The sequence below is a fragment of the Canis aureus genome, chromosome 13 (genome assembly GCF_053574225.1).
Source record: "Canis aureus isolate CA01 chromosome 13, VMU_Caureus_v.1.0, whole genome shotgun sequence".
NCBI lineage: Eukaryota > Metazoa > Chordata > Mammalia > Carnivora > Canidae > Canis > Canis aureus.
In genome coordinates this window covers 15,482,043-15,501,720 of record NC_135623.1, presented here as the reverse complement: position 1 = coordinate 15,501,720, position 19,678 = coordinate 15,482,043, and the positions used below count along the sequence as shown (strand labels likewise).

General features: G+C 33.5%; 1 protein-coding gene across 19 annotated transcripts in view; it reads right to left on the bottom strand.

The window, feature by feature from the left end:
- TUT4 (terminal uridylyl transferase 4) overlaps positions 1 to 19,678 on the bottom strand; it is a 127,062-nt gene that overhangs the window by 65,198 nt on the left and 42,186 nt on the right. For all 19 annotated transcript variants that reach the window (XR_013350319.1, XR_013350320.1, XR_013350321.1 and 16 more), the window contains exons 4-9: positions 16,937 to 17,053; positions 10,371 to 10,548; positions 8,438 to 8,526; positions 7,316 to 7,367; positions 4,849 to 4,918; positions 3,370 to 3,496 (exon numbers count right to left, since the gene is read on the bottom strand). Coding sequence is in view for 13 of the 19 variants with exons in the window: in XM_077844910.1 (XP_077701036.1) it covers positions 3,370 to 3,496; positions 4,849 to 4,918; positions 7,316 to 7,367; positions 8,438 to 8,526; positions 10,371 to 10,548; positions 16,937 to 17,053 (633 nt within the window). In the remaining 6 variants the exon portion in view is untranslated. The remainder of the gene's footprint in view (positions 1 to 3,369; positions 3,497 to 4,848; positions 4,919 to 7,315; positions 7,368 to 8,437; positions 8,527 to 10,370; positions 10,549 to 16,936; positions 17,054 to 19,678) is intronic.

The following is a 19,678-nucleotide window of genomic DNA, read 5'->3' as shown; positions in this document are numbered from 1 at the left end:
AATAGCAGTGGTGAGAGTGGACATCCCTGTCATGGTCCTAATCTTAGGAGAAATGCTCTCAGTGTCTCCCCATTGAGAATGATTTTGCGGGCAGCCCCGGTAGCGCAGCGGTTTAGCGCCGCCTGCAGCCCAGGGCGTGATCCTGGAGACCTGGGATCGAGTCCCACGTCAGGCTCTCTGCATGGAGCCTGCTTCTCCCTCTGCCTGTGTCTCTGCCTCTCTCTCTCTCTCTGCATCTCTATGAATAAATAAATAAAAAATCTTAAAAAAAAAAAAAAAGAGAATGATTTTGCTGTGAGCTTTTCATAGATGGCTTTTGAGATGCTGAGGAATGTTCCCTCTATCCCTGAACTCTGAAGAGTTTTGATCAGGAATGGATGCTGTATTTTGTCAAATGCTTTCTCTGCATTTGAGAGGATAATATTTTTTTTTCTCTTATTGATATGTTATACCACATTGACTGTTTTAGTGTTGAACCAGCCTTGCATCCCAGGGATAAATCCCACTTGGTCATGGTGAATAATCCTCTTAATGTACTGTTGGGTCCTATTGGCTAGTATCTTAGTGAGAATTTTTTCCATGTTCATTATGGGTATTGGTCTATAATTCTCCTGTTTGGTGGGGTCTTTGTCTGGTTTTGGTAGTAAATAGTCTTCATCATTAATTTTGTTTACTAGTTTACTTAAGAGCTTAGTTTTTATGAAGAACTTGCCTTTTCAGCATCTATGTTTTTTCTACTTCAAATTGTTAATATAATAAATTATGTTAACAGACTTCCTGATATCAAACCATTCTTATACTCCTGAAATAAATCCTGCATAGTCATGGCATATAACCTTTTAATACACTATATATTCTACTTATTTATATTTCATTTAGACTTTTGCATCTATAAGACTAGTCTATACTTAGATATTTTTTAATTTTTGTTTTTATTTTCTTATTTAGACAATAAAGATAATTATCACTGAAGTTTAATGGCTTGGTAAATTTAAGAATATAGGGCTTCTGGTTGGCTCAGTCAAAACAACATGTGACTCTTATCTTGGGGTCCTGAGTTCAAGCCCCACATTGGGCATAGAATTTACTTGAAAAAAAAAAAAAAAAACAATTAAAAATGAGAGGATAAAAAACACTTATAAAAAGAGCTTTAGTTATTCCACTAAAATAAATTCCCATTTATCCAGAGTACTAGGACAGGAAATGTGCTACCTAATGACTAAGTCAAGTTAATTAGAAACTTTTTTGTAACTGTTAAGAAACTGTTTATGTATGCTGTTAACACTACTGGAATCTCACAGAGGAGTAACATTCTGGCAGTTCGAGACAGTTCTTTTTTTTTTTTTTTTTTTTTTTTTAATTTTTTATTTATTTATGATAGTCACAGAGAGAGAGAGAGAGAGAGAGAGAGAGAGGGGCAGAGACACAGGCAGAGGGAGAAGCAGGCTCCATGCACCGGGAGCCCGACGTGGGATTCAATCCCGGGTCTCCAGGATCGCGCCCTGGGCCAAAGGCAGGCGCCAAACCGCTGCGCCACCCAGGGATCCCGAGACAGTTCTTAAAACACAGGGATCTCATTGCCAAGTTGTGGAAACAACCTGAATGTCTATCAACAGATAGAGATAAAAGTCGGTATACACATACAGTGGAATTTTATTCAGCCTTAAAAAAGAGAATTCTCCCATTTGCAATAACATGGATGGACCAAGAGGACATTTTGCTAAGTGAAAGAAAACAGACACAGTAAGACAAATGCTAATAATCTCTCTTATATGTAGAATCTAAAATAGTCCAACTCATAGGAGCAGAGGTTAGAATGGTAACCAGAGGAGAGGGAAATGGGAGAGATTTTGGTCAAGGGATACAAAATTTCAGTGATATAAAATGAGTAAGGTCTGGTGATCTAATGTACAGCATGATGACTATAGGTAACACTACTATACTATATACCTAAAATTTACTAGGAAGATATATCCCAAGAGTTCTCACCACACACACAATAAAGGTAACCATCTGAGGTAACAGGTTGGTAATCACTTCACAATTAATACATATATTAAAATATCAACTTGTGCAAGTTGTATTTATACATACAATAAAAAATGAAAATAAAAAAGCTCAGGGAACCTTTTTCCCCTTGCAGATGTTTTTTTTTTTTTTTTATTACCTGTCAGTTGGTCCTCAGAATGTTTTTAATTGGAGTATAATTGAAACACACTATTATATTAGTTTCAGGTATACAACGTAAGTGATTCAACAATTCTGTATGTCATGCTATGCTCACAACCACAAGTATACCTACCATCTGTTATCACCAATAGTATTATATTACCATTGACTATATTCCGTATACTTGATTATAAGGGACTGATAAGGCTAAAGAGTTTCAAGAGGCTTTCCTAAAAAAACTATTTCCTATTACTGGAATGCTAAAAATACAGTACTTAAGAGAGAGGGTACCAGAAAGTAGTCAACAATAATCTTATTACATCAGTTACAAGAATATATTCATACGCTAGAATTTTTTTAAGGCCTCAAATTGTGAAACCCCAACCTTAGGACTTCTGATCATTCCTTATTTTTCAAGCTGTTCCTTACCTTAACCAACAAAGTTGGGTCTGCCCCAACTCTGAGTTCAATCCTCTTATCAGAGTACAAACAAAAAATTCCAAAAAGAATTCTCGAGCATTTTTTGCTCTCATTTATTATTCCACCACTACCTCCTTAATATCCATCCTCTTTGTATCAGACTGAGAATTTGCTCATCCCTAGTATAACAAGTGATGAATACTATACTGATAAGAACATACACAGAAAAACTAAACCCTCTCTAGTCATTTGGACTAATAATGGTAATTACTTTACTCCTCCTCCTTACATTCATACCAAAAAAATAACTTCAAAAGGAACCACAGCCCTTAATAATTAATTCTAACTTAGGAAACAGATACGTGATTCCTAGCAGTTACCCAATCAGAAAGTGCTATAGGTTATCAATAATTTAGAGAAAAGAGAATAATGTTCTAAAACAGAAATGGGAAAAAAGATGCTCACAAAAAAACCTTGCAAACCTATGTATTAACTTGCATAACTATATTTTACAACTTTAATTTACATGAAGAGTGAAAACTTGAGCCACATTTACTATGTGTAAGACCATTTCTATACTACATAAAAGGAGAATAGTAAGTCAATTACTCTATGAAACTTCATTTTATTTTCACATCCATAATCAGAACCTGCCACATCACCTTCTGTCTGGCACAAATAGCTATTTTATCCCCAAATACTAACATTTACATACATGTCAGTGGGGGGAAAAGCCTGACTTACCTTAAAGACAAGTATTTTTTCCTCTGTTCCACTTACCTTAGCCCAGTAGCGAAAGGCTAACACCAAGGGAGTGAAGACGGGTTCCATCTTGCCAAGGGCAGCAAGTAAATCAGTAGTGAGGCATGCCATATCATTTCCAGCACTCACTCTACAGAGCAAACCACTGTGAATGGGAAAGAAAAATTTCACTGTGTTTATACCTTAAAAACCAGAATATACCAAATCTTATGGCTATCCTTTCTAAGTAACCATATTTTAATATCTAGGAATTCATAATAAAAATAAGAATTTTAATAAACTGAGAGCTAACTGAAAACTACAAATCATTTCATCACTAGAGTTCCATATAAAGATTTTTTAAATACTCACTTGTACTTCACAAATAAATTTCAACTTAATTTAGTATTTAAATTCATCAAAAATTACAAAAGTAGCATTATGAGTCACTGAAATTTGTTTTATATCAAAGACATTGATTTCATCAACATCAAGTGGTACAACATACCTTCCCAGTTCATTCTTTTTGCTTTGCACAGGATAGAAAGAAAAAATGAAATGAACTGACTAGTTATACTTCTTGACTCTAATTTTTTTCTATCCAAGCTTTCCTAATTTTATTGATACACTACTTTCAGATTAGAAAGAATGTACATATTAATCCACAGGTAATGCATATATGTAAGTGAAAATAGGAGCTACCTTAAAGGGGTGACAGAATTCTAGTAGAGATATTTTGGTGGCAGGGAGAACAATCTGTGGTTCCACAAAGAGGCAATTTGACATGTGGTTACAAAAAAAAACAAACAAAACCACTAGAGGTCAGAATATTTCCATTCCAAATCTGACTTTACTCTAAATGATATGAATTTGGTCATATTTTATTCCTCCATGTCTCAATTTTTTAATTAGAAAGTAACAAAGTTGAATCCACAAATCCTTCTAACTTTGAATAAGAAAATATAGTACTCTTAAATTTTAAGATATACAGGTTAGTATTCAATAAAAGAACACTTAATTTTTTCTGTATTGTTTCCATGTCTCCCACATTGATCTCAAATAGTATTATTTCAGTTTCCTTTTTCATAGGCACATTGCTCTCTCAGTCCTATAGACATCTGACTAGAAAGGCAAGATTAGTCTTCAATGACTCATTCAATTCACTGAACTAAAAACTAGATTCTAAAAAGCTGTGAGCTCCTTGAGAAGACAGGCTATTTCTTACTTATGTTTGTATCCCTACAGCGAAGCATATAGTATAAGTACTTAACATATAGTAAAAGTTCAATACTGTTGGGTGAATCAACTTGAGAAAAAAAATGAAGTTTTGCCTTACTGTGTTTTGTTTTTAACTGGTAGCTTTATGCTTTTAGTAAGCTTTTATTTTTAATAAATAGAAACTAGCCTAGTTATATTAATCCAAAGAGAAATCTAAAACAAAATTTTGTCTTGGAAATGTTCACTGCATACTTAGTTGGTGTTATTTCAAAAAAAATATTTCTCTTCATTATTACCAACCTTTTCCGATCTTTGCATACCACAACAGGAACTTTGGCGTGAAAATCAGATTCCACATCTATATATAATACTAATGAAAAAAAATAAACAAGATAATGTCAACTTCTCTCAAATATTTATTCTACAGTAAACATTAAGAAATAGTTTCCTTCTAAAAATCATTCACATTGCTTCTGTGGGATAATACAGACTTATCATTATGAGCATCAACCCAACAGAATCTCTTACCTCTCTTGGTGTCATTTGTTGTATATCACAAATCATAGGCACAATCCCAAATATTGTCCAAAAATTACAGTCACCTTAAGAAGAAAGGACTTAACATCTCTAATAAGTATATAATCGAGTCAAAGTTATTAAAAAAAAAAAAAGACTGATTAATCACCAAACTCTACCTCTGAAACTAATAAACACTATATGTTAATTAATTGAATTTAAATTTAAAAAATTTTTTAAAGGTGTGGGGAGCCTGAGTGGCACAGTGGGTTAAGCATCCAACTCTGTATTTCGGCTCAGATCATGAGCTCAGGGTCCTGGGATAGAGCCCCACATAACCCTCCAAGCTCAGTGAGGAATCTGCTTAAGATTCTCTCTCTTCCTCTCCTTCTGCCCCTCCCATTAGTGCTCTCTAATAAAATAAAATCTTAAAAAAAAAAAGAAAAAGAGAAAAGGTAATAATTTTTTAAAAGATTTTATTTATTTATTCATGAGAGACACAGAGAGAGAAAGAGAGAGAGAGACACAGGCAGAGGGAGAAAAAGGCTCCATGCAGGAAGCCCAATATGGGACTCGATCCTGGGACTTGGGGATCACACCCTGAGCCAAAGGCAGAAGTTCAACCGCTGAGCCACCCAGGCGTCCGGGTGGTAATAATTTTTTAATTAAACTGAATTTGTAAGCCCATATATGTGACTTACAATGATTCAGTCATGTATTTAAAATATGTTTGCTAGGTTGATACTGTCCACTGATTCTAAAGAAGTAAAAGCTTTGGGCACCCCCGGTGGCGCAGCGGTTTAGTGCCGCCTGCAGCCCGGGGTCTGATCCTGGAGACCCAGGATCGAGTACCGCATTGGGCTCCCTGCATGGAGCTCGCTTCTCCCTCTACCTGTGTCTCTGCCTCTCAGTCTCGATCTCTCTCTGAATAAATAAATTAAAAAAAAAAAATCTTAAAAAAAAAAGTAAAATCTCTAGATCTACCTCTTAGCTGTAATATGCTTTAAAATTTTTATGCAATAAGAAACAGTATTTATTAAGAAAGAAAATGATACTAAAAAAATCCCTTTACAAGATTAACTGGATCAAATCATTCCCTTAATAGCTAAGGAAAATGGCCAACAAGAACCTGACAAATAATGGAAAAATGATGGCGGGGGGGGGGGGAGAGAGAGAGAGAGAGAGAGAGAAGGGAAGTTTAAAACAGACTATGAAGTCAATGACAGGGTAAGGCTAAGGTCAATAAGCTGTATCTTCTAAGTCAAACTGCAAATATTCTTGCCAGGTATTTATGATTCATAAAATTTAAGATAACTATAGTAATAGCAATCATAGTAGCAAGACCTTAACCTTAATAAGAAGTTATTATAAACTAAGCACTTCTAAACTGTGGCTTAGCCCACATCATTCTCACAACAATCTCCTTATCAAAAAGATACCATACACATATTGTGTCGTTTTACAAATGAGAAAACTGAAGCATTAACCCTTATATAATTTATCAAAGGATATAATCAATAAGTCGCAGAACTAAAATCTGAGCCTAGAAAGTCTGGCCCCGATCCTGAGCTCTTAAGACTTTACTTTTAACAAGAAAAGCAGTAACTTTTTTTAAAAAGGTATTTAATAATATTTAAAGTATTTAATAATATTTCATATTTACTTTAATAATATTCCATATTGTACTAAATGACCTAGGTCCTGGTTAGGACAACTGTCGTTTTAAAAAATTTTTATTTTAAAAAGTAGCTTTACCTATATGAATGTCCATTTTATACCAGAAGCAATCCAAACAAATAAGGCAGATATGAAAAACTTTTAGAAGGTATGATTTGGTTAATGTAATATAAATGATGAGATTAGATTAATATTAAGTGAGGGTAAGAAAACATATTTACTCAACGCGTGGACATATTTTTTCTCCAAGTCTCTTCCAAAATCATCCTTCATCAATGACCTCCTAACGATTATAGGTGTTCTATCTTTTATGCAAGGAATACCCATAATATTCAAAGCTAACATTTTTAAATTATCCGAAAGCAGTACTTTTTTTACATATCAACTTTAAATTACTTTTGATCTAATGACATATAAATTTTGTACCACACTTATTCAACAAGTACATAAGTATATGTAATATAATGACTCAAATATGCTATGAGTATTAGTTTAACTTGATTAGCCATATAGAAACATTACATATACCCTTAAAGATTTTTCTTTAGAAAGACAAATTAAAAAAGAAACTCACCACTTTTTTTTAAAATCCCAAGCACTTGTATCAGAAGATCTGGATGATTCATCTAAAAGATTTCAAATTAAATCAACACACTGATTTCAAAGTTCAAGCTACAAACTTTAGAGAGAATTCAATTTCATTAAATAATTAGATAAAATCATGCTCTGTATCTTAAAGTAATAAAAAAAAGAAAGTGTTTTACTTTCTGTTAATGAACCTTGTTCATGGAAGTAGAATCAAATAATGTAATGCTATTATTCCATCAATATTCCTAGAATTAATAAGTTCTTAGTATGAGAAAAGATTCTGGAACTTCACAGCAAAACAAATGGGAAAGAAATTAGTTTACCAAATAAAGAGAAGTTGTTGAGAAAGGAAATTTAAGAGACACTGGTACTGCCAGCATTGTCAAGAGGCTGAGACATTACTTTAAATAACAAGCTTATCAAATGCTTATTTTAATATGTACTTTGCTATTTTTTAAGTATTTAATAATCATATACTAATCTTAAGTAAATGACCGTATCATATGAGAAATTAAAACATCAAATTTTCACATAAATGAAATGCTCTTTGAGCATTAAAATTATTCAAAAAAACCATAACACATGTCAACCGACTATTTGAAATGTTGCAAAGGTCAATAAATAATGTTAGCAGTGCTAGTTACTACTTATTTTAAAAGTACCCATAATGTACCATGCTACACAAATATGCCAATATACAGTATCTCATTTAATATAAAGTTATTATCCCTATCTTGGAAATTAAAAAACTTCAGTCTCAGAAAGGTCAAATAACTTGCTCATTGCAGCCAAGATTTGAATACAGATGTATGATTTCAAGGTTCTTTTACTTTCTATACTGCTTACTACAAGCAATAAACATTCAACATAATCAAACATATAGCATTTTCCTTTTTTACTGAATTCTTCTCTTTCCTTTTTCCTCTCCCTTATTTCTTTATTCCATCTATGTCTAACACCTAAGAGTTTCCAAAAGCAACCTTTAATTATGATCATAACACTCTACAAACCAGAATTTTATAGTCCCTCACACGTTCTAAAAAGATAATCAATTAAAAAATACCAAGTGCTAGTTAAGAATCACATAGAAAAAGGTTTTTCTACTTACCCTGGGAGGAAATTTTATATCTATATTAACATCACTATTTTTCAGAGCAAATTTAGTAAGAGATGAGCCATACAACCTAAGCGAACACTCTGGAAATAAAAGAAAAAATATCAAAGCATGAAACAGAGTACAAATAGGGGAAATTTTAAAAAAACAATGGTAGGAAAATTGCATTATTTTAATTCTGTGTCTTCCAATTCTTATTACAACATTTATAGAAGAATGACATCCTTTCTCTAACTGATCTAACAAAATAATAAAACTATTTCTCAGTTACAGAGTTCAGAGACAAGGAAGAAATTACTCATAAAAGTTCAGTGTTTAAACAAAATTTTAGAATAGTTCATTTAGAAATGACTAGAAGTTTAACATTTAATATGTAACAGGAAATAATGTACTAACCTAGATATACCTATTGTCATAAACTACCATTTATTTTTAATATTTCTATTTATGTTAAGAGGTAAATGGTAAAGGGATCATAGACACTCAATGCCAACATTCTTTAAAACTACAAAGTGAAGCCTAGTCACTTAACAAAAAAACAAAATCCTGTGGCTTTGAAGGGTTCATAGAATAAAATATATAGAATAATAACATAGAACTTTTTCAGACTATTGAATATATTATTTTAAAAATCATAATAAGGCAAATTTTAAAAAGATCTCATCAGAGAGAGCAAGTTGAAAAATAACATGATTGGAACTATTCAGGCAGGCAGGTGCAGTTTCTTACAAAGTGTGAGTTCATACTCATTTGTATATATAAAAGTCTACTTGTCAAGTTCACAAAAAGTCTGAAAGTCACTGAAGTCCTTAAAATCATAAAAATTTCATTTCTATTCTTAAAATAATAAATTATTTCTTTTTTTAAAACCATCTCTTTTTTTTAAAGTTTATTTAAGTAATCTCTACACCACATGTGGGGCTCTAACCCACAACCTCAAGATCAAGATGCACACATTCTTCCAACTGAGCCCCAGACAGGTGCCCCAATAACAAATTATTTCTGTATTTAATTTAAATTAGTATTCAGTGTTTTTTAGATAGAAGCTACATTATTACAGAAATAAGAGAAATGAAACGTTTTCCATTTTTAAATTTCAATTTTATATTCTTTCTTATAAATCTCATAACAAGTGAACACTTTGTCAAGTGTTCAATATCCTTTTGGTGGTGAGAAGTCTTATTAAATAGACATTTAAATTCAATATTGATGCAAAAAAAATCATAAGGGCTAAGCAAATATAATCTTTACATTAGTATCTACAATAAACCTGGCACAACTCCCCTTTATCCTCAAAACATAAGCTTTCTGTAAACAGCAGAGTCAAGAAGAAATAAAAGTGCAAATTTTACTTCTAACGATCCCATTTAAATTAATTTTTCCTCACCATCAGACAATAGGAATTTTTTTTAAAGATTTTATTTATTTATTCATGGGGGGAGGGCGGGGCAGAGACACAGGCAGAGGGAGAAGCAGGCTCCATGCAGGGAGCCTGACATGGGACTCGATCCCGGGTCCCCAGGATCATGCCCTGGGCTGAAGGTAGCACTAAACGGCTGAGCCACCTGGGCTGCCCCAGACAATAGGAATCTTATTCAGTGACTACCTGGAATGTATATACTGAAAATAATATAACTAAAATGTCCATTCAGAAGGCAAAGATATTAAAAAATAATATTAAATATGACCTTTAAGAAATTTTCCTGTAACTGACATTTTAAAATTTTTTATTACAAAAATTATAATTCCCCATTTTTCCCTTTCTGAAATATTTCCATAAAATCAGTTATAAAATAATTAAATTCATCTACTTCTAAGATGGAGAAACGAAGAGAAAGGAAAACACTAAGAAATTTACACTAAGTTCAACAGAAGCAAGTGGAAGAGTTGTACAATTTTAAAAATTAAGTATAAAGTATATTTGTACCTGGTAAAAATGTTGTTATAACCTTTGACATTTCCTCCACAATTTCCTGACGGACTCTGAGGTCATCATCTGTGATTCCGTGTTCTTTTGCTAATTCAATAACCGCAACACTTAAAGCAGCCAAGTGGGCAGGGGTAGGAGGTGGCAGAGAACGAAGCTCACTTTCTTCTTGTTTTTCCTATTAGTGTAACATTTAACAACATGAAAAAAAATGTTTCTATCTTATTATCCTTATATTTAGGGTAGAAAGACTACAAAAATGTATTAACAAATATTCACCTTCTATGTGCCTGATTCAAGACACCTAGGATATGGAAATAAACAAGACAAAAGAAGTACCTGCCTTTCTAAGTACTGGAAGATTGAGGGGTGCTTTGGGGCATCTCCCATTAAACATTAAAAAAATAAAACTTGTTCTACTTTACTACCTGTATAAATTCTGAAATGCTACATCAAAGCCAAAATACTTTAAGTACAACACTTAGCTGCTTATTTTGTGGATAATTTTGTTACAGAAAAGGAACTGTTTTATATGCAGTAGAAAGTCTTGAATCCTCTCTGATCTGCTTATGGTATCATATTAAATGGTCACAGGAAAACATCCTAGACAATATCATCACATTTATTATACTGCCTACCATTTACATTTGATTTCTGTCATTTTACCCAATGCTAAGGTAAATGACTGTTCCCAAAAACCCTTGATTCTACTAAAAGTTTGAAAGCCAATTTAAACCAAAAAGCTAAAGAGGGACTGACTATATACTATATATACATAATGATTTTTAAAGATTAATTTTGTACTCTGATTTTTAAAAAACACATGTTAATTGTGAAAGTTACATAAAACAGTAAAATACAAAGTCATCCACTATCCAACATCATAGTATTTATATTTTAAAAAAAGATGTTATTTATTTGAAAGAGAGAGTGAGAGCGAGTAGGAGGAGGGAGGGGCAAAGGGAGAAAGACTCCCCACTGAGCACGGAGCCTGATGTGGGGCTTGATCCCAGGACTCCCTGAGATCATGACCTGAGCCAAAATCAAGAATCAAGTTAACCAACTGAGCCATCCAGACACCCCTTTATTTTTTACCATAACCAAGACCATACCATCCATTTCCTTAATGTTATAATGACAGCATTTTTTATTATCACATTTCAGTCAAGAGACATTCTCTTATTTTTTGAGACATAGCTCCCAACAGCTCTAAAAGTCAAAAGTAGTTTGTTCTCTCTTCTCTACCCCCAACAATATAGTTAAAGACCTGGAATGCCTGGGTGGCTCAGCAGTTGAGCGTCTGCCTTTAGCTCAGGGCCTGATCCCGGAGTCCCGGGATAGAGTCCCACATCAGGCTTCCTGCAAGGAGCCTGCTTCTCCCTCTGCCTGTGTCTCTGCCTCTCTGTGTGTGTGTGTGTCTCTCTCATGAATAAATAAATAAAATTTATATATAAAAAAACAAAAAACAAAGACTTTGGTTTATTTCTAATTTTATGCATTGTTACCATATTCAGTCTCAATAGAAGTTTATCTAAGACACAGAAAATCAAACATGAGGGTAAAACAACCTTATTTTTATAAATTTCTATGAATACTTCTGCGATCTTAATTATAATCTAAATCTTGGCTGAGTAAAGTTTTCAGAGCTATTTTTTTAGGATCCATCTAAGGTATTAATAGCAACACACTTAATAAAAACAATGATACAAGATTAACATGCAGCACAACTATTTTATATACGCAGAAATACCAAAAAATGCTCTGAATTATATTGCTAGATTTTCATGGAAATAAAGATAAAAGACAATCAATGAAAATACTCCTCTATCTATGCTATTTTTTAAAAAAGATTTTATTTATTTATTCATGAGAGACACACAGAGAGGGAGAGAGAGGGAGAGAGGCAAAGACGTAGGTAGAGGGAGAAACAGGCTTCATGCAGGGTGCCCAACGTGGGACTCGACCCCTGGTCTCCAGGATCACATCCTGGGCTGAAGGTGGCACTAAACCGCTGAGCCACTGTGGCTGCCCTCTATCTATTCTATTAATAAGCCTATCCTACTTCCCTTAAGGATACTATTCATCCAACAGTCTCATTGATATCCTCCTATCACTGATCATCCTCATCCATCCAATCATGAGGATGATCAATGAAGTCCTGCCCTATGTAACTTCATTCTAGTTACAGAAAATAGACAACAGATAAATAAATGTACACTATCACATCAGGTAAAGCTATGAAGAAAATCAAATAGGGTAAAAGACTACAGATTGATGGGCAGGGGTTTTTATTTTAGAATAGAGTAGACAAAGAAGGTCCCTCTAAATAAGTAATGTTTAGCAGAATTCTAAAACTGAAGGAGAGAGGCATTTAAATCTCTGGGGGAAGAGTATTCCAGATACAGAGAATACAAAGAAACATTAAATGCAAAGATTTGGAGGCAAGAAAGAACTTAATGTTAATCGAAGAGATCAATGTGGCTAAAGGGTTATTAGCTAAGGGGTGACTGGAAGGTGATAAGGCTGAAATGTTAACTAGAAGCCAAATATTGTTAGTTTCCTATTTTAAAAATTTCAATAGAAACTCAAAAGAAAATTAGCAAACCAGATGTAGTAAAATATTAAAGAGATTATATGCCATCACAAGTGCAATGTATTCCTGGAATGCAAAAATGGTTCAACATATAACAATCGATGTAATCACCACCTTAACAAAATGAAAGAAAAAAAATGATCATCTTGATCAATGCAAAGAAAGCATTCGATAAAATTCAACACCCTCTTGTGGTAAAAACAAAACAAAACACTCACCAAACTAAAAATTAAAAGAAACTACCTCAACATAATAAAGACCTATTTGAAAAACCCACAGCTAACATTGTACTCAGTGGTTAAAGACTGAAAGCTTTTTCTCTAAGATCAGTAACAAGGTAAGAATGCCCATTTTCATCATTTCTATTTAACATATTTATTAAGAGTGCCAGCCAGAAAAAGAAATAAAAAGCAACTAACTTGGATAGGAAGAAATAAAATTAACTCTATTCACTGATTGTTATCTAATATGTAAAAAACTCTAAAGATACCACAAAAAACCTGTTGGAACTAATAAACAAATTCAATAAAGTAGCAGGATACAAATCAATACATAAAAATGTTGCATTTCTATACACTAACAATAATCTGAAAAGGAAATTAAAATAATTCCAATTAAATATCCTCAAAAATAATACTTAGAAATTAACTTAGCCAAAGAGATGAATGACTTGTATACTAAAAACAACAAAATACTGCTTAAAGAAATGAAAGAAGACATGAACAAATAGAAAGATATCCCATGTTCATGGATTGGCAGGCTTAAAATTGTTAAGACAACAATACTACTCAAAGCAATCTACAGATTCAATGCAATTCCATCAAAACCCCTTTAACTTTTTTTTTGCACAAATAGGAATTGATCCGAAAGTTCACACAGAATCTCAAGGGACCCAAAATAACCAAAACAATCTTGAAAAAGAACACAGCCAGAAATTCACATTTCCTGATTTTGAAACTTACTATACAGAGCCATAGTAATCAAGACAGTATGGTACTGGCATAAAGACAGATGTATAGGCCAAGAGAATAAAACACAAAGCCCAGAATTAGACCCTCGTATATATGGTTAAATGATTTTTAATAAAGGTCTCAAGACCATTCAATGGCAAATGCACTGCCTTTCCCACAAATGGTGCTAGGAAAACTGGATACCCATAAGCAAAATGGACCCTTATTATTTTACACCATACATCAAAATTAACTGTGTATTCCGTATTTCTATAAATATTCTCAAGCTTTGTTCTGTAACAACATTAAAACACTGGAAGCTGTCCTTTTGGGTCTTGTCTTCAAAAATTCTTTAGTTGGGATGAGACTGCATTTAATTTCTATATATTCTCCACTCCTGAAATAAGATCTTTCTGACTACCCAATGCCCACGAAGTATGAGGTTTTCCAGTCTGGATAGTGAGAAGGTACTATTCTCAGCACTATGTAAGCATCAAGCACTATTCTAATTCCTTCAGATGATTCTTTCCCTGGCTTTAGGCAGCTGTCTCACATGTATGTACCAATCAGTACTGTGCTGAATACTGTCAGAGGACTGTCTTTATATCTATGGATTTCTTTCTATACAGCTTTCTCTTTTTTGTTATTATGTCCAACAAACTCTAGCCACCCTGGATTCCCTGAACTCAAGTTCATCTCCTCAACTCTGGGAGTTTATGAGGCTCCCCTTCCTATAATGCAGTATGGAAACTCTCTCAAACTGGAGTAATCATTGGGCTCATCTTATTTGCTTTCCATTCACTGCCTGTCCTTCATTGCCTGAAAACCATTGTTTTTTCCTTTGCTTTATTTAAGAGTAAGGTAAATCTAGTCCTTATTATTATAACGTCAACAAAGGCAGAAGTCCAATACAGCTGTTTCTAAGGGTTTTGGATTTTTTTTGGAATATTCTAAAATCACCTTATAATATATATAATGTCTATCAGCTTTCTTTTTAAGTTTCTTATTTAGAATTCCCTGAACTTCCTAGAATTAATGATTAGCTTCACTCAGCATTTCTTGAAATTTCTCAGTTATTATCTCATAAACTACCACCAACTTTGTCTTTGTTCTATTAAGTCTTCTGAAACTCTAATTAAATCAAAGTGATAACACTGATAAAATTTGAATTTCTTTTCCGAGTTCCTGATTTTCAATGCATTTTTTTCAAGAAAGATATACTAAGCACCTATTGTGTGTCAGACACTGTCCTAAGCAATACAGAAACAAAAATAAATAAGAAATGAAACCTGTCCTATGGAATATCGACGCCTAAAAGAGAAGAGAAAGCAGACACACACAATACAGTATATCAGGTTTTCTGATCAAGCTGCTCTGCAAGCAGAGAAGGAATACCTAATCCAGAATTGTTGGAAAGGTCAGGTAAAAGAGTATTTCTCAGAGAAAATATACAAGCAGAGACTTAGACACAAGTAGGAGATTATATAGCATTAATATTACCGCTTCGAGAGGGGCCTAGGTGGCAAAGTCGGTTGAGCATCTAATTCTTCGTTTCAGCTCAGGCTGTGATCTCAGGGTTATGGGATCAAGCTCTGAACTCAGCATGGAGTCTGCTTGGGATTCTCTCCCCCTCTCCCTCTGCCCCTCCCGCTTGTGCACACACATGCACTCCCTCTCAAATAAATCTTTAAAATATATTACCACTTTGAAAAAAAAACAAATAGCTAAAATACTAATAATTTCTTTAAAAAAATCATTCATATCTAGGTCTATGAAATTTTCTAATAAAAATAACCAAAAAATTATGAATTACCAAAGTCTAAAGATTATAAGGCCCTACATGGTATGGATTTCTCTAGCTTCATCTCACATCATTTCCTCCTATCTCTCTGTGCCCATCATGCTAGACTCTTTCAGTTCCTCATATGCCATGTCATCTTTTACCTTTTTGCCTTTTTTTTTTTTTTAATCTATCTGTTTGTTGTGAAAGAGTGTACCTATGCACATGCACAAGCAGGGTAAAGGGCAGAGGGAGAGAATTTCAAGCAGACTCCCTGCTGAGCACAGAGTTGACTCAGGCTCAATCACATGATCCATGAGATCATGAATTGAGCCAAAACAAAGAGTCAGATACTCAACCAACTGAGCCACCCAGGTGCCCTCATTTTGCGTTTTAAATTACCCCTTTCAGCCTTTCGAACTACCCATTCAAATGTCACTTTCTCAGAGAAACTATCCCTGTTGCAGACTAAGTAAAATATCCTTGTACATTTCCTTAGCACCACATTTCTCCCTTTAATAAAACTCATTATACTTAAATTCTTTTTCAGTGCATACCTTCACCAATACTTTAGAAACTCTGAGGGTAGGAACCACAACCATCTTATTCAACACTGCCTAGACCTAGCACATAAAAACTCAATAAATATCAACTGGACTGATTGCATTTGGCAGGGTTTTTTTTTTTAAGATTTTATTTAATATTTGAGAGAGAGAGCGAGAGAGCGAGCATGTGAGCATGAATAGGGGAGCTGGGGCAGAGGGAAAAGTAGACTCCTCATTGAGGAGAGAGCCCAACACAGGGCTCAATCCCAGGACCCCAAGATCATGACCCGATCCAAAAGCAGACATTTAACCAACTGAGCCACCTAGGGTAGGGGCCTGACAATTTTTTTTTTCTTTTTTAATTAAGATTTTATTTTTAAGTTACTTCTATACCAACATGGGACTCGAACTTACAACCAAGAGATCAAGAATCACATGTTCTACCAACTGAGCTGGCCAGGTGCCCCTATCTGCCAATTTTAAATTTAAGAATCAACACACTTTAGTATGAACAGACTGGTCTCTGAAAAGGTTCCCCTCCTGACTACCTAAGATAAGAAGGGCAATCACAGCTTTTAATGCTATCACTTCAGTTACTAATGTAAGATGGGACAAATACCCCATTTTTAGTTTTACAAATAAATGATATAGTTTTATCATTCAAAAAATGAATAAAATATTTTGTAAAAAAAACTCACCAAAATATTTTTCTTATGTCGTTTCTCCTTTATATGTTTATGAGCTCCCTGGATGTTTTCAATGTGAATTAAGCAAAGTTTGCATAGATACCGGCAATTGGTATATTCTGGTGAACGCTGAAACATTAAAAAATGTATTTTTTCAGAAAACAGAGAAGTAAATATTTGACCATATATATGAATTTTATAATTACACAAATATAAGAAAAATAAGCATTAAAGGAATAAATTTTTAATAAATAAACCAGCACTTATATACTCAAAAGATACTTGTCCTTTTCAAAATAGTCATCATAGGAGATCATATTCTCATTTCAAACAACATCATGATAATGCTAAATGTTTGATACTTTACTAATATAGTCTTTAGAATCTAATGTAGGATAAGAAAGTCAGTCTTATTAGTCTTATTCCAATGCTCTCCCAAAAACTAGTTTCAAACTTTGTCTTTTTAATTACTATAAATAATAAAATCCACCCTCAAATAGATTTCTAAAGAATGAATTGCAAACGTGGAAGAAAATTCCAAAAGCTGAGTTCTGAAACACTCCAATTGCAATCTCATGGGAATAAATGGGTAATCTCTTGAGGTAACTATTCTAAAGGGAATAACTCAGACACATAAAATTATCATAGTACTTTAGTCATACTTTATAAATCTATTCTTGAAATAATAATTAAAAAAAACTTCATAATTCCGAAGTGCCTATTATGTGCTAGGCACTATGGTAGCTGCTTCACATATAGTTTGTCATTTTAATACCTTTAATAATCCAATTAGCTTGATATAATCTTCATTCTCTAGATGTGAAAAGAAAAGTTCATACAGCCTGTAACTTTCACAAGGATATGGTATGTAAGTAGGAGATGCTGAATTTAAATTCATGTATATCTGAATCCAAAGCCAACTCTACCGATATGGTTAGAAAATGAAAAATTACAAAAACACAATAAATATACACTGAATTTTAAAACATTATTTCTAGTGCCTTATACTGCAATTTCTGAAATTACAGCAATGCTTAAATTTTTATCTCAGAGTGACCTTCAGTACGCTGCAACTCCTGACAAAAGGATTCTCTAACTTCATAATATCATTTTCTTTAAATGGAAACCTGCCCCAAATTTAGCAAAAGTCCTACCATAGACTAAAAATAATTATAGCCATCATTTATAAAGTATGTATTAATCTTAAAACCTTGTAATAATTTCCCCAATCTACTGGCAAAGCAATTAAATCTCAAAAATTAAATAATTTGTCTAAGACAACAAGCAAAAAGGAAAACAGTTCAATCCAGTCATTTCAATTTGTAGTGTAAAAATTCTTTCACTATTTGCAATGACATGGATGGAGCTAGAGTATTATGCTAAGCGAAAGAAGGTCAGTCAGAGAAAGACCAATATCATACGGTTTCAGTCCTGTGTGGAACTTAAGAAACAAATAAATGAGCAAAGCGGGGGAAGAAAGAAAGAGTAGTAAACCAAAAAACCAAGTTTGTCAAGAGAACACAAGGTAAGTGGGGGGATGGGTAACCATCAGGGATGGGTTAAATAGGTGATGGAGATCAAGGAAGGCACTTGTGATGAGTACCTGGTAGTGTACAGAAGTCCTGAATCACTGTATTGTACGTGTGAAACTAATATTACACTGTATATTAACTAACTGGAATTTAAATAAAAACTTAAAAAAAAAAAAACTAAAAAATTTTCAAATCTGTCCTTATTAAAGAATGAATTAAGCCCTTGCAGAAACTCCTATCTCTTAATTTCTAGCCACAACTAGTACTTAATTCCCTAAATATTTTCTGAGCTCATACTGTATGTCAAACATTTGTCTAGGAACTAAGGAACATATAGCATAAACAAAACAAATCAAAATCCGTATTCATAATTTACAATCTACTATACAGAGACATGTAATAAACAAACAAATGCACAAATAAATAGGAATATGGTGCAGGGGTGTCAACTACTTTTTAAAAAAGGATCATCAGAGATGCCTGTGTGGCTCAGTGGTTGAGCATCTGCCTTTGGCTCAGATCATGATCCTGGGGTCCTGGGATCGAGCCCCACATCAGGCTCCACACGGGGAGCCTGCTTTTCTGCCTATGTCTCTGCCTGCCTCTCTGTGTCTCTCATGAATAAATATATCTTAAAAAAAAAAAAAAAGAAGATTAAAAAGGATCACTTAAGGATCACTGATAAATTAAATTCCAAGTAGAAGCAAATGTTAATGCTAAGACCCTTGTCACTTTCACCACTCTTTTTGAACCAAGCCAACATAATTTCTTTTCAAGATCAATGTAGTACACCATAATGGCAATAAGCTCTTCCTGCTTCTATTCTTAAAGGAATCAGGAAGGTAAGTAATCCCTTTAAAATATGGATTAAATCTTAATTCTCTACCCAAAACCTTCACTGTCTTCCTCTCATACTTGGAATAAAAACCAGAGTCCTCTTAAGGGGCCCTGTGACATGGCCCTCATTACCACTCAGAGCTAGTCATATACTAGGTTTTTTGCAGTTTCTCAAGACATATTAGCATATTCCTACCTTAGAGTCTTAGCATTAACATTTATTTCTACTTGGAATGTCTCTTCCCAATTCCCACATAGGTCAATCCTTCATGTTCTTTAAATTTATTTATTTATGAAAACATAAATACAGAACACTGAAAGTCATAAATATTGATGAGATTATAAAGGGAGTCAGGAAATCACTCATATAAGTTTTTTAATTGTA